Genomic DNA, 12,370 nt, shown 5'->3' on the forward strand with positions numbered 1-12,370 from the left:
TGTGCAAACTTCTCCCTTCAGGAAGCTGCCATCAGTAAAATCTGGAAATAATGTTAAGATGTGGGACTTATAGTTCAATATGTTTCATTTAGACCTTTATAACTCCCTGTCTGCAAATGTGTTCCAGATTGGCCAGTAAAAATCAGTTCATTGTTTCTGTATGTTTGAGTTATATTATTTTGAAATATGCAAACAGATAATGATAATGCATTATTTTTTGAAGAATAGAGTAGGAAAACTGAAAAAGTTCCACGAGTGTTATGTAAAAATATATTAACACATGCTTATGTGATATAAGTATACTTTATTTTATCTTATTTTCACATTTGAAGTGTAGATTCCCTCTATAGAGCATACAAATTCAATTTCATTTCCTCCCACATATGAGTTAAGGAAGGTAAAAAATTGCAGAAAGATCACTATCCAAACTAATAAGAAATGTAGTATATGGTTGTTCTTTGTATAGATAATCAGTTAGAAATTAGACTAAAAAAGATTTAAACAAAACCAAAAATAAGATAAACAATGAGAAATGTTATTTTAAAGTGCTCTCTTGTGGCTGATGCATACCAAAGTTAAAAATATAAAATCAGAGTTGTAGTTGAGTGCAATTCTTATCCTCTTTAAAAACCCTTGATTCTAGTCATCCAGTTGACAGAGTAGTGCCACACCACGTTTGATCCAGTGATGAACTGGTTTATCTGTTGGCAGACGCAGAGCAATAACAAAGTTGGTTGAATGTCCTGTGGTAGAGAGGACTCCTTTGCGCTCACTTGTTTTGTAGACTGGGCAGACATAGTCATTTGAAGTCTTGAAGAGTGTTCTTTTATCTTAAACAAAATAAAATTCAATTTAGATGCAATGCCCTCCATTCATTGCATTTTAAAAGTGATTCTCATGATTTAACTTTTTTTTGTTTTTATTTGGCTGAGAAACATACAAAATCAGGCTACAGGCTTCATTTGAGTTTCTCTAATCTTGTAGGAAATTCCCACCCTCCATTTGATATCTACATGTCAGTACACCAGTATACATCAGGGCATTACCGAGCCCTGGATCCATCAATTTGTCTCTTACTTCTCTGTGAGAGAAAGGTGCATCCCTATGGAAGGATGTGTACAGTCAATACGGCACAAACAGAAACTTGATGCATGGAGTCCAAAGCAGATTTTTAAATATGCTCCAGTAGTGCACTGTTCTCACTTTTCTAGTCTAGTAATCCAGTGGTCTAAACTAATAACCCAGAAAATATAAGATCAAATCTCACTTTGGCATTCTAAGAATTTGAATTCAGTTAAAAACATCTGAAAAACTATGAAGTTATTGAATTGTTTCAAAAACTCCATGGGATCAATTCTTTTAGGAATAAAGCTTACTGCCACTGCAGGACCAACATAGTTGACTATTAATGACCTCTGAAGTGTCCCAGAAAGCCAATTGCAACAAAAGCACTACAAAGAATAATTGCAGTTCAAAAAACATGCCGCTATCACCTAAAAACCAGAGGGATGTTTCCACTACAGCAGACAGAAAGTACAAGTCTATTAGAGGAGGCCAGTCTATCAGGCATCCCATGGGCCAGAATGCCAGAAGTTCCAATCCAGCCTGTGATTCCAAATATGGGTAAGTATGCGATTGTGCAAGGAGGTGATTCACCAATCAGAGGCCATTTCTCTCCCGCTTACGATAGGCTCACTAACAGGTGAGAAGCCCAGAAGGGAAGTGACCTGATCAGAAGAGCAGCAACCTGTGCGAAGGTCCTTACTATAATTCAGCGCATGGCCTGAATACTGAGAGTAATGGAGAAGCTGCTGGGAGGCAGAAGCAGGGATTGCAAGGGACAAGTTGCCTGCTTTGTGAATGAGGGGACAGGCAGAGAGTTTGTAAATGTGGGGAAAGATTAAACTGTCTGTTTTGCTTCCAAGCACCAGTCCCCTGAAGGACTGTAATCAAGATGGTGGAGCAGGCTTCCTGAGCTCACAAAGCATGTCTGTGAGAGTGAAGGGAGTGTGTGTGTGTGTGTTTGTGTGAGAGAGAATGAGTGTATGAGGAAGAGAGAGAGAGAGAATGTGAGGGAATGAAAGAGAGAGTGTTTGGGAGTGACGAAGAGAGTGTGAATGCGATGGAGTGAGACATTGTGTATGCAAGGGAGTGAGTGAGTATGAGTGTGAGGATTCAGTGAGAGAATATATGTGAGGGACTGCAAGAGTGAATGTGTGTGAGGAAATGAACAAATGTATGTATGAGAGAAAGTGAGAGTATGTGTGATTGAGAGAGAATGTGAGCTTCTGAGCGGGATAGATTGTGAGAGAGAGTGCATTTGGGGTAGTGATTGAGAGAGTGCAGGAGGGGTGCGTGGCTGAGAGAAAAGGGGAGAGTTAATATGTATGGGTGTGTGAGAAGATGAGTATGTGTGTGAGAGGGATAGGAGGATGAATGTGTGTGTGTGTGTGTGAATGTATGAAGAAGAGTGTGTGTGGGAGGGAGTGAGGGAATGTGTGTGGGAAGGAGAGTGAGGGACTGTCTGTGTTTAAGAGAGTGATTGTTAGGGTATGTGTATATGTGAGGGAAACAGGATATGTTTGTTAGCGAAGGTGGGAGAGAGTGGATGTGTGTGTCAGACAGGGAGAGTGTATGTATGTTAGAATGAGTGAGAGAGACTCTCAACCCTGAGACTGAGTCAAGCGCAAACTATCCCCTTTCCCAAAAACCTATCCACAAAGTTGGGCGAGAAAGGGATAAAACCAAGACTGAAAAGCCAGCCGCTTCTGACCCCACTTTTGAATAAGAAGCTGGTACCTGAAAAGGTAAAAGTAAACTCAGTGTTAGTTAAACTCAACTTAGCTCAGCCCAATACCCATACCCTTCCCTGATGAGCAGGACTCTTGAGTCTAGTCTATCTCTCAGTTCTACTTAACCAAAAAAAGGGTTTATTAGTTGGCTATGCTATTTGATTTACCAACTTACAAAATTTTAAAAATTTATGTTTTACTGTTCTGCTAGTCTTATCTTTGTGAAACAAAATCAATATTCTTGGAAGTGCTGAAGATCTGAAATAAAAGTGGGAAGTGCTAAATAAACTCAGTAGGTCTGACAGCATCTGTGTAAAGTGAAACAGATAACATTTCAAGTCCCAAATGACTTTACTTTGGAACTGAGTTATATTGGACTCAAAACATTTAACTCATACAGTCATGGAGATGCACAGCATGAAAACAGATACTTTGGTTAAACTCATCCATGCCAACCAGATATCCTAAATAAATCTAGTCCCATTCGCCAGCATTTGGTCCATATCCTTTAAACCCTTCCTATTCATATACCCATCCAGATGTCTTTTAAATGTTGTAATTGTACCAGCCTCCACCACTTCCTCTTGCAGCTCATTCCATACGTGCACCACCCTGTGTGTGAAAAAGTTGCCCTTTAGGTCCTTTTAAATCTCACCTTAAAGCTATGCCCTCTAGTTTTAGACTCTCCCACTCGGGGGAAAAGACCTTGTCTAATTTACCCTATCCATGCCCCTCATGATTTTATAAACCTCTATAAGGTCACCCCTTAGCCTCTGATGTTCCAGAGAAAATAGCCCCAGCCAATTCAGCCTCTCCCTACAGCTCAAACCCTCCAACCCTGTAAACATCCTTGTAAATCTTTTCTGAACCATTTCAAGTTTCACAACATCCTTCTTATAGCAGGGAGACCAGAACTGCAAGCAGTATTCAAAAAGTGGCCTAACCAGTGTCCCATACAGCCATAACATGACCTCCAACTCCTATACGCAATGCACTGACCAATAAAGGCAGACATACCAAATGCCTTCTTCGCTATCCTATTTACTTGCAACTCCACTTTCAAGAAACTATGAATGTGCACTCCAAGGTCTCTTTGTTCAGAAACACTCCCCAGGACCCTACCTTTAGGTTAATAAGTCCTGCCCTGATTTGCCTTTCCACAATGTAACACCTCACATTTACCTAAATTAAACTCCATCTGCCACTCCTCAGCCCATTGGCCCATGTGATCAAGATCCTGTTGTATTCTGAGGTAACCTTCTTCACTGTCCACAACACTCCAATTTCGGTAACACAGTGTAGAGCTGGAGGAACACAGCAGGCCAGGCAGCATTGTGTTAGCTCAGCTCCACACTGTGTTATCTGAGACCCCAGCATCGGCAGTTCTTACTACCTCCAAATTTGGTGTCATCTGCAAACTTACTAACCATATCTCCTCTGTTCACGTCCAAATCGTTTATGTAAATGATGAAAAGCAGTGGACCCAGCACCGATCCTTGTGGCACACCGCTGTGCACAGGCCTCCAGTATGAAAAGCAACCCTCCACTTCCACCCTCTATATTCTACTTTCGAGCCAGTTCTGCATCCAAATGGCTAGTTCTCCCTGCATTCCACATGATAAACCTTACTAACCATTCTGCCATGAGAATCTTGTTGAACACCTTAATGTAGTCCATATAGATTATGTCTACTGCTCTGCCCTCATCAATCCTCTTCATTACTTCTTCAAAAAACTCAATTAAGTTAGTGAGACATAATTTCCCACCTACAAAGCTATGTTGACTATCCATAATCAGTTCTTGCCTTTCCAAATACATGTAAATCCTGTCCCTCAGGATTCCCTCCAACAACTTCCCCACCACCGATGTCAAGCTCACTGGTCTATAGATCCCTGGTGTTTCCTTACGACCTTTCTTAATATTGGCACCATGTTAGCCAACCTCCTCTGCTTGTTTCTCCATAAATGCTAGCAGACCTGCTGAATTTCTTTAGTACTTTTTTGCTCACTAGTGAGTGAAAAATTGAAGTTTGGCATTCCATGTGAAAGGGTTCAATAGCCCTAAGCTATATGACCTAAATTAGGGGCCAAATCTGGATTGTGAAGTCCCATCATTGAGGAAGCAGCTGAGGCTAAAATTGATGAATGTGCAGCTGCATAATCTAAGAGCTGTGTCTCATTGAGGGCCAGTATAGAGTTGGCGATAGGAAATTTTACATACGCTTAATCTTTGGAGATGTAATAAAAGCCAGGTTAATCAACTAAAGGGGACAAGGTTAAGCAGGGGCTGGACTCAGCTGGAGCAGGTAAGGGAAATAAACAAGCTGTAGCAATGGTGGAAAGTGGATGGGGTCTAGAATCACTGGTTGTAACAGTCTACTGAGAGGGAAGACAAACTTCTATTTATTACTTTAGAATTACTAAACTAATGTCATACCAGAAAAGAATTGTTTTGATAAATTCTTACAAAATGGCCCTTAAATTATGCCTGAGATACCAGCATATAAATATAACATAGCTGTCAGAAATTTTTCTGTATTATTATTCAATCCATGATTTAAATGTCTGAAGCACTAAAAGGAAGAAATTTCCTTCAGAAAAATAAAATTGACTCACTTGGTTTTATCCAGATAACTGGCATTAAATCAAAGAGGACTTTTGGAAATTGCTCACCCATTAATCCTCTGCAAGGAGAGCAAAAATAATATGGAAGAATAAAACTCATAATAAATTTGCTATAACATTTCATACAATGGCCAAACCATTATGACAACACTGCTAAAATAATTTTCAAGCTTGGGCAATTTAATAAATATGATTGTTCCTGCATACTTCTCTCGATCCCAACGGGCACCATCTAGGAACATTCCATGAATGTAAGCTCCGTCTGATGGTGATTTTGTTGCTGTGTCTGAAGACAGGACCTAAAGAAATACAACATTTCAATTCCTGTTTTTTAACCAAAAACAAAGCTAAAATTTCAATTATAAAATGGGCTTTATTAATAGCATCATTAGAACAGCAGGATGAACTATAAACGTTTATTAACTCTGAGGAAATGAGATATATGGGATAGCCATATTTTGGACAGACCTCAATAAGCTACTAGCTGTTACTAGTTTGATTTTGTAGATGTTTTTAACCAACTTGTTCAGACATGTTACAATACATGTCTGGAGAGTGGGACTTAAGCTTTCAGCCCAGAGGCAGGGGCACTACCACAGCACCACAACAGACCTGTATCCCTGTAGATATGTTTAATCAGACATGTTATAGCATATAGCTAGAACAGGTCAGACTTGAACGCAGGTCTTCTGGCCCAGAGCTAGGGAAAACTACACCACATAAGCCTCGAATTGCTGTTGTATACCTTAAGAGAACTGGCTGGCAGACAGGAAACAAAGAGTAGGAATTAATGGGTCCTTTCCAAATTGGCAGGCAGTAACTAGTGGGGTGCCACAGGGATTGGTGCTAGGATCCCAGCTATTCACAATATATATTAATGATTTGGATGAGGGAACAAAATGTAACATCTCAAAGTTTGCAGATGATAGCAAGTTGGGTGGGAGGGTGAACTGTGTTGAGGATGCAGAGATCGTTCAGCATTATCTGGACAGGTTGGGTGAGTGGGTAAATCAATGGCAGATGCAGTGTAAATTTGGATAAATGTGATGTTATTCACTTTGGAGGCAAAAACTAGAAGGCAGATTACTACCTGAATGGCTGTAAATTAGGAGAGGGGAGTGTCCTTGTGCACCGATCGCTGAAGGTAAGCATGTAGGTGCAGCAGGCAGTAAAGAAGGCAAATGGTATGTTGGCCTTCATTGCGAGAGGTTTCGAGTGTAGGAGCAGGGATGTGCTGTTTCGGTTAGACATGGCGTTGGTGAGGCCACACCTAAAATATTGTGTGCAATTTTGGCGTCCTTTTCTGGGGAAGGATGCTCTTGCTATCGAGGGAGTGCAGCAAAGGTTTACCAAACTGATCCTGGGGATGGCGAGTCTGACATATGAGGAGAGATTGACTAGGTTAGGATTGTTTTCACTGGAGTTCAGACAAATGAGGGGGGATCTCATAGAGACTTATAGAATTCTAACAGGACTAGACAGAGTAGATGCAAGGAGGATGTTCCCGATGGTGGGTATGTCCAGATCCAGGGGTCACAGTCTAAGGATTTGAGGTAGACCATTTAGGACAGAGATGAGGAGACATCTCTTCACCCAAAGAGTGGTGAGCCTGTGGAATTCATTACCACAGGAAGTAGTTGATGCCAAAACATTGAATGTATTCAAGAGGCGGCTAGATATAAAGCAGTCGGGGCAAATGGAATCAAAGGTTATGGGAAGAAAGCAGGATTAGGCGATTGAGTTGTACGATCAGCTGTGATTGTGATGAATGGCAGAGCAGGCTCGAAAGGCCAAATGGTCTCCTCCTGTTCCTATCTTTTATGTTTCTATTTGCTGTTCCTTCTTTTTACAATGAAAATTAAACATTCTGACAACATTTGATTTAACGCTAGCAGGAAATATTGGATAAACAATGCTTGGAGAAAATCCACAGTGCTGATTTTATTCTTTATTGATGAGACAGACAGTGAAAATAGAAGATAAAGTAATTATGCGACAAAAATTTAAAGTAACAAAGAAAGATTACCTCATACTCAAATCCCAGCAGGTCAATTGGGATGGTGTACTTTCTGGCATAGTTCTGCATGACTCCAGTCAGGAAGGCCTGGGTAAAGAAAAACCCAGACAACCAGAAGACGCTGGGCTTTTCATTATCAAACCAGTTCTGTCAAATGTAAAACACTAAATCAGGTTTCAGCATTTATCGCAACAAAATCTACCTTAATTAGTTCAAAAATGAGATTAAGGGATTTGAGAATTTACATTACATAGTTTGGTGAATCCTTCTGTCAAGCATATGCAAAATTCATGTGGTAGAGTTTCTAAATCAAGTAATTTAGAATTATCTAGAAAATAGGGAGAGAGTTGAGATGAGGAACAGAGTTGTGATTGGGAACATTGCTGTTTTGAGATTAAGAAAACTGGAAGAACAGGTTTCCCTCACATAGATCATATTTATAAATCATTTTCTATCTCTGTTTCTGTTTTTTATTACAACCAGCCAGACTGAGCAGTTGGTTTACAATTGAGCAGAAAGGCTTCCATTATAGCTGTAAAGGAGCGGTGAGGAGAGGAGGAGGGATCAGAGACATCAGATCAGAATCTGGTGAAAGAAATTGGAAGGACCTTGTGAGGAATAACATAAGAGTCAGGTCACAGATTGGAAGGGCCTTGAGTAAGAAGATGGATGGATTAATGATGGAGAGGATTAGCCTTGTGGGGAATACAAGAGAATGTGGATGGGAAGGAGATGTGAAGAATTGGTGGGGGAGATTGGAAAAATCAGGGGAAGATTAGAAAGATTTGGTGGGGGAGGAGAAGCAGAGAAGGGCCATAGAAGATAGATTGGAAGAGTCCAACTTTGGAAAGATTTGTGATAGAAGACATCAGAGGCTTTATTGGAGATCAGTCAGGGCATTGTGGGCTAGGGAGAAACATTGGGAGATAGGGTCATTGAAAGGGATGAAGGGCATATCGAAAGGGTCTCTGGGAACAAATTTGAAAGGCTTTGACGGAAGGTTATTGTTAGTAGTAGATTGTTTGAGACAGCGTCAAGCAGAAGTCAGAAGTGTGTGGCTAGAGGTAGAGATCAGAAGAGTCTAGGGGTAGCATGTGATTGCAGGAAGTATGTGAAGCAGGTAAACTGAATTCAGTAGGCACTTACCTCCCACATCTAGCAGTTTTTGCTTCCTTTTAGCCTTTTACTGAAGCAAACTCCTTCACTCATGAGGAACACCACCTTCTCCCCCCTCACCCCAACACCACCACCACTTCTCATTATTTCTACCCATTATCAGCTTTCTTGCTGGTTAAAATACTACCACAGAAAGGAATTCTGATTCCAGTGCAGAAAATAACCCCTATATCTGAGCAGGCATTTGTTAATAGTTTTACTGATTAGCATTGTGGATAATCATGGAACCAATGCTGAAGAATATTTCACACAGATTGCAGATGATTTCGGTTGGAAAGTGGGGTTTATAACATACACAGATCTCACTGAGTGTGCTATATATGAAATACATAAGAAAGGATCATGTAAATCAGATCATTAGTAATATTGGCAAATGATGCATAGCTGAGAAACAATGAGGTAAATAACAGCATTATGCACGCTAGGTGGGGCTTCACAGAATAGTAAAATAACAGGCAAGAAAGCAATTAATTATATGTAATAATGATGGCTCATTTTATGCAATAACTTAAGGAAGGAAATTGATTCACTTCCTATATAGCATCGTACATGTAGGAACTTCTTTATCGGTCAGTTATTAACTGTGGAAGCTATGTAATCAGGAAGACTGGAGTGGTCTCACTGAAAGAACACTTTTCTTCATGTAACACAAGATTCATACTAAGGCATGGAGATACATGCATTCGCATTCATTATTTTCTAGCTTTGACTAACTTTTTGGCCTCTAGCTATTTTGAGATCATGATAATCTGCATGATTTTTACCTGTAGGAATTGTAGCCGACCTAAAAAATCAGTGATGTAGCTCCCCAGTGGCTTGAGGCTGGGATAAGAGCGTTGAGCCCACTGATCCGGAAGTTTTCCAATGAGCAGACTTCCTGCCAGTGCTTCCAGCTTTGAATCCATCACTACTAGACCTTTAATTGCTTTCTGCAGGCTCTGAAGGGTGAATCGTATTGTTCGAATTAAACTGAAAATAAGAGAGATGAAAGAACAAAATAGTAAGAACAAAATGATACCTAGGTCCTGATTGCTAATTATTAACTATTTAGTTAACCTATGACCATGAAGGGACTAGAAAACAAGAAGGAAAATTTTTAAAAAACTGTGTTGTTGCTTAATGATGATCAAATCACCATAAGTCAGCAAACATGGCAATGATGAGTAAACAGAACTTGGGTACAAGTTAGGAAATGGGCAATAGAATTTTGCATGATCTTAAATTTAATAAGGATTGAAGTTGGGAGGTTGGCCAGTCATGTGTTGGAATGGTCAAAATCTAGAGTTAGAAGGACAGGATTAGGTTTTCAAAAGCAGATAATTGGAGGCAGGATGAAGATGTCTTTAAGCAATTTTAAGCCTTAGTTAGATGACTTCTTAATTTTCTTGGCTCAAGGGAATACAAGGCCAGTTTGTGCAACACTTTTCAAATTTTAACCTTTTTAACCTAGGTATTATTCTGGTGAATCGATATTTGACCTGTCTCCAAGGTTAAAATAGCCCTTCTGAAATGCAATACCCCGAACTGAATATATTTTTCGAAACTGAGTTAATCAGAGCTTTATATAACTGCAGTATAATTTTCACTCTTTGTAGTTCCACCCTTCTGAGATTTACATCCACTTCATTTTTGAATTACTTCTTGTAGTTGTCCACTAGCTTTTAATGGCTTCTGTACATGGAACCCTAAATCTCTCTGCTCCTCTTTATTCACAGATCCTCTCTGATCTACCTTTCAGGTCTAAGTGTGAGTGATTTCACACTTTGCCACATTAAATTCCATCTGCCACAGGTTTGTCTACTCACTCAATCTAACTTTTACGACTTTTTGCTCCCATCTGTGCTCTTTTCAATACCAACTGTCAACAGTAAATTGGATATATGGTTCTTTCTTCTTTCGTCAAAGTGAATTAAAAGTACAATGAAAGCTGAGGCATCCAAAGCTGGGGTAATCATATATCCTGCACAAACCTATTATTTCCTACATTTGTATTGTTGAAAAGAAAGCCATGCTGTCGAAACTTCCTTCTTGCAGTTATAAGGACAGACATAAAAATACCAGCTTTCAGAGGGAACAACAATTGATATTGCATGAGAACATTGACTGGCAAATTTATTCATGTCCATCGGCAGTCCTCTGTAGATAAAATGAATTTGTCTGGTAAATTGCATCTTTTCAGTTAGACAAAGCTTGGGAACATTACCTAAGGCATATCTCAACCAGTCAACTTGCCTTTTAAAGATTTAAACAAAGCTTTGAACTAACCATTCCCTGGTGCATTCTCCAGGGCAGTGCCTTGATCAGAGTCCAAATGCTGACTAGTCAGCACCCTGCTTTTCATGCAGTTTAAGTTATTGTTCCATTTTAAAGTCTTACATCTGTCCTGATGTGAGTACAAGATAAGAAGGTTCAACAGCATGAGTATTACTGAGAAAAAAACAAGTTCTTTACTACGAAGTGAATATCCCTACTCCTATCTCCTGTAATTTCACTAATTCTAATTTTACTACTGGAATATTCAGAATTATAAATCTCTCTAATATGAGGAAAAAATCTCTACTTACTTATTGAATCGCTCCATCTCTTGTACTAACACTGTGTTCATGCTTTCTTCATATTTTACTGGGTATTTATTCAATGCTTCTTCAATATCATAATCTTTAGGCAGCTGGAAGATAATTAAAAAATGTGTTTGATAACTAACAAAAAATGATTCAAACTCTGTGAAAAGAAATTGTCCCTAACTGAAAACAGAGGTATTTGACTATAGCAATTCATGATCTTATTGACAATGCCATGTACTTTGAGATGGAACACATATAGTGAAGCAATATCAATCATAATTGCTTCAACATTCAAGTACCTTTTCAAGGATATCTGTTGCAATATCAAATAGTATATGATCACTGGAGCCAGATGCACCTCCCTGTCCACTGCCTCCCTGTGTTAGCAGCAATGAATCAAACATTATCTTGGTTTGTTGTAGATCTTTTGAGATATCTACATTTTCATGCATTCCAAACACCTCTGGGTGTTGAGAGGAGGGTAGTTTCTGTGGAGACAGGAAAAAATATTAAAAATAACATGGTCAGACAAGAAACAAAAGGGACAAATTTCAACTGTTCGCTAATTGGTTTAAGGCTGCTTTCTTGTATGCCAACTGTAAGCCCTTGATGTAATTTTGAAGTGCAAATGGATGGAATATGTGTCTTGTACTGGATATCGACTGCCCTATCTGATGGTCCTCAAAGGCAAAAGAAGTGCTTTTTAATTCCCTCTCGAATAACTCCAACTTGTTAAATCTCTTAAAGCCCAGCGCTCCCAATGTGGGAGTCAGCCAAACTACACTGAGCACAGTACCAAATGTACCCTAGTACATTATGAATTTCCAGTGAATATTTTTAAACGGTCAACACAACAAAGTCTTAAGATCGCCATTGCAAACATGTGATCTTTGGTATTTGAGCTATAAACAATATTGCACCTCAGGTGAATACACAAATAAATATGAACATTTACACCCATCTGGGGATTTAGACATCTCTTTTTTTAGGGATGAAACACACAGAGTTAGATGAAGTACAGAAAGGACTACAGAATCTCCAATCTGCCTAACTCCAGGGTTCATCCTGAATAAAAGGAAAACTTAGTAGCAGGCAGGGGTGATGGCTTTTCTCTTCCAAACTAGACTGGGAGAATCTTAGATAACAAGGTGTAGAGCTGGATGAACACAGCAGGCCAAGCAGCATCAGAGGAGCAGG

At 39.5% G+C, this 12,370-nt stretch overlaps 1 protein-coding gene across 1 annotated transcript in view; it reads right to left on the reverse strand.

Annotated features, from left to right (window-relative positions):
* Positions 1–347: 347 nt before the first annotated feature.
* dnah12 (dynein, axonemal, heavy chain 12) overlaps positions 348–12,370 on the reverse strand; it is a 265,038-nt gene continuing 253,015 nt past the window's right edge. Inside the window, exons 65-71 of the mRNA XM_048606726.1 lie at positions 11,473–11,661; positions 11,174–11,277; positions 9,374–9,578; positions 7,443–7,580; positions 5,624–5,715; positions 5,408–5,475; positions 348–830 (exon numbers count right to left, since the gene is read on the reverse strand). Of these exons, the coding sequence (XP_048462683.1) occupies positions 640–830; positions 5,408–5,475; positions 5,624–5,715; positions 7,443–7,580; positions 9,374–9,578; positions 11,174–11,277; positions 11,473–11,661 (987 nt within the window). The 3' untranslated portion in view covers positions 348–639. The remainder of the gene's footprint in view (positions 831–5,407; positions 5,476–5,623; positions 5,716–7,442; positions 7,581–9,373; positions 9,579–11,173; positions 11,278–11,472; positions 11,662–12,370) is intronic.

The sequence above is a fragment of the Rhincodon typus genome, chromosome 16 (assembly GCF_021869965.1).
Source record: "Rhincodon typus isolate 14 chromosome 16, sRhiTyp1.1, whole genome shotgun sequence".
NCBI classification, from domain to species: domain Eukaryota; kingdom Metazoa; phylum Chordata; class Chondrichthyes; order Orectolobiformes; family Rhincodontidae; genus Rhincodon; species Rhincodon typus.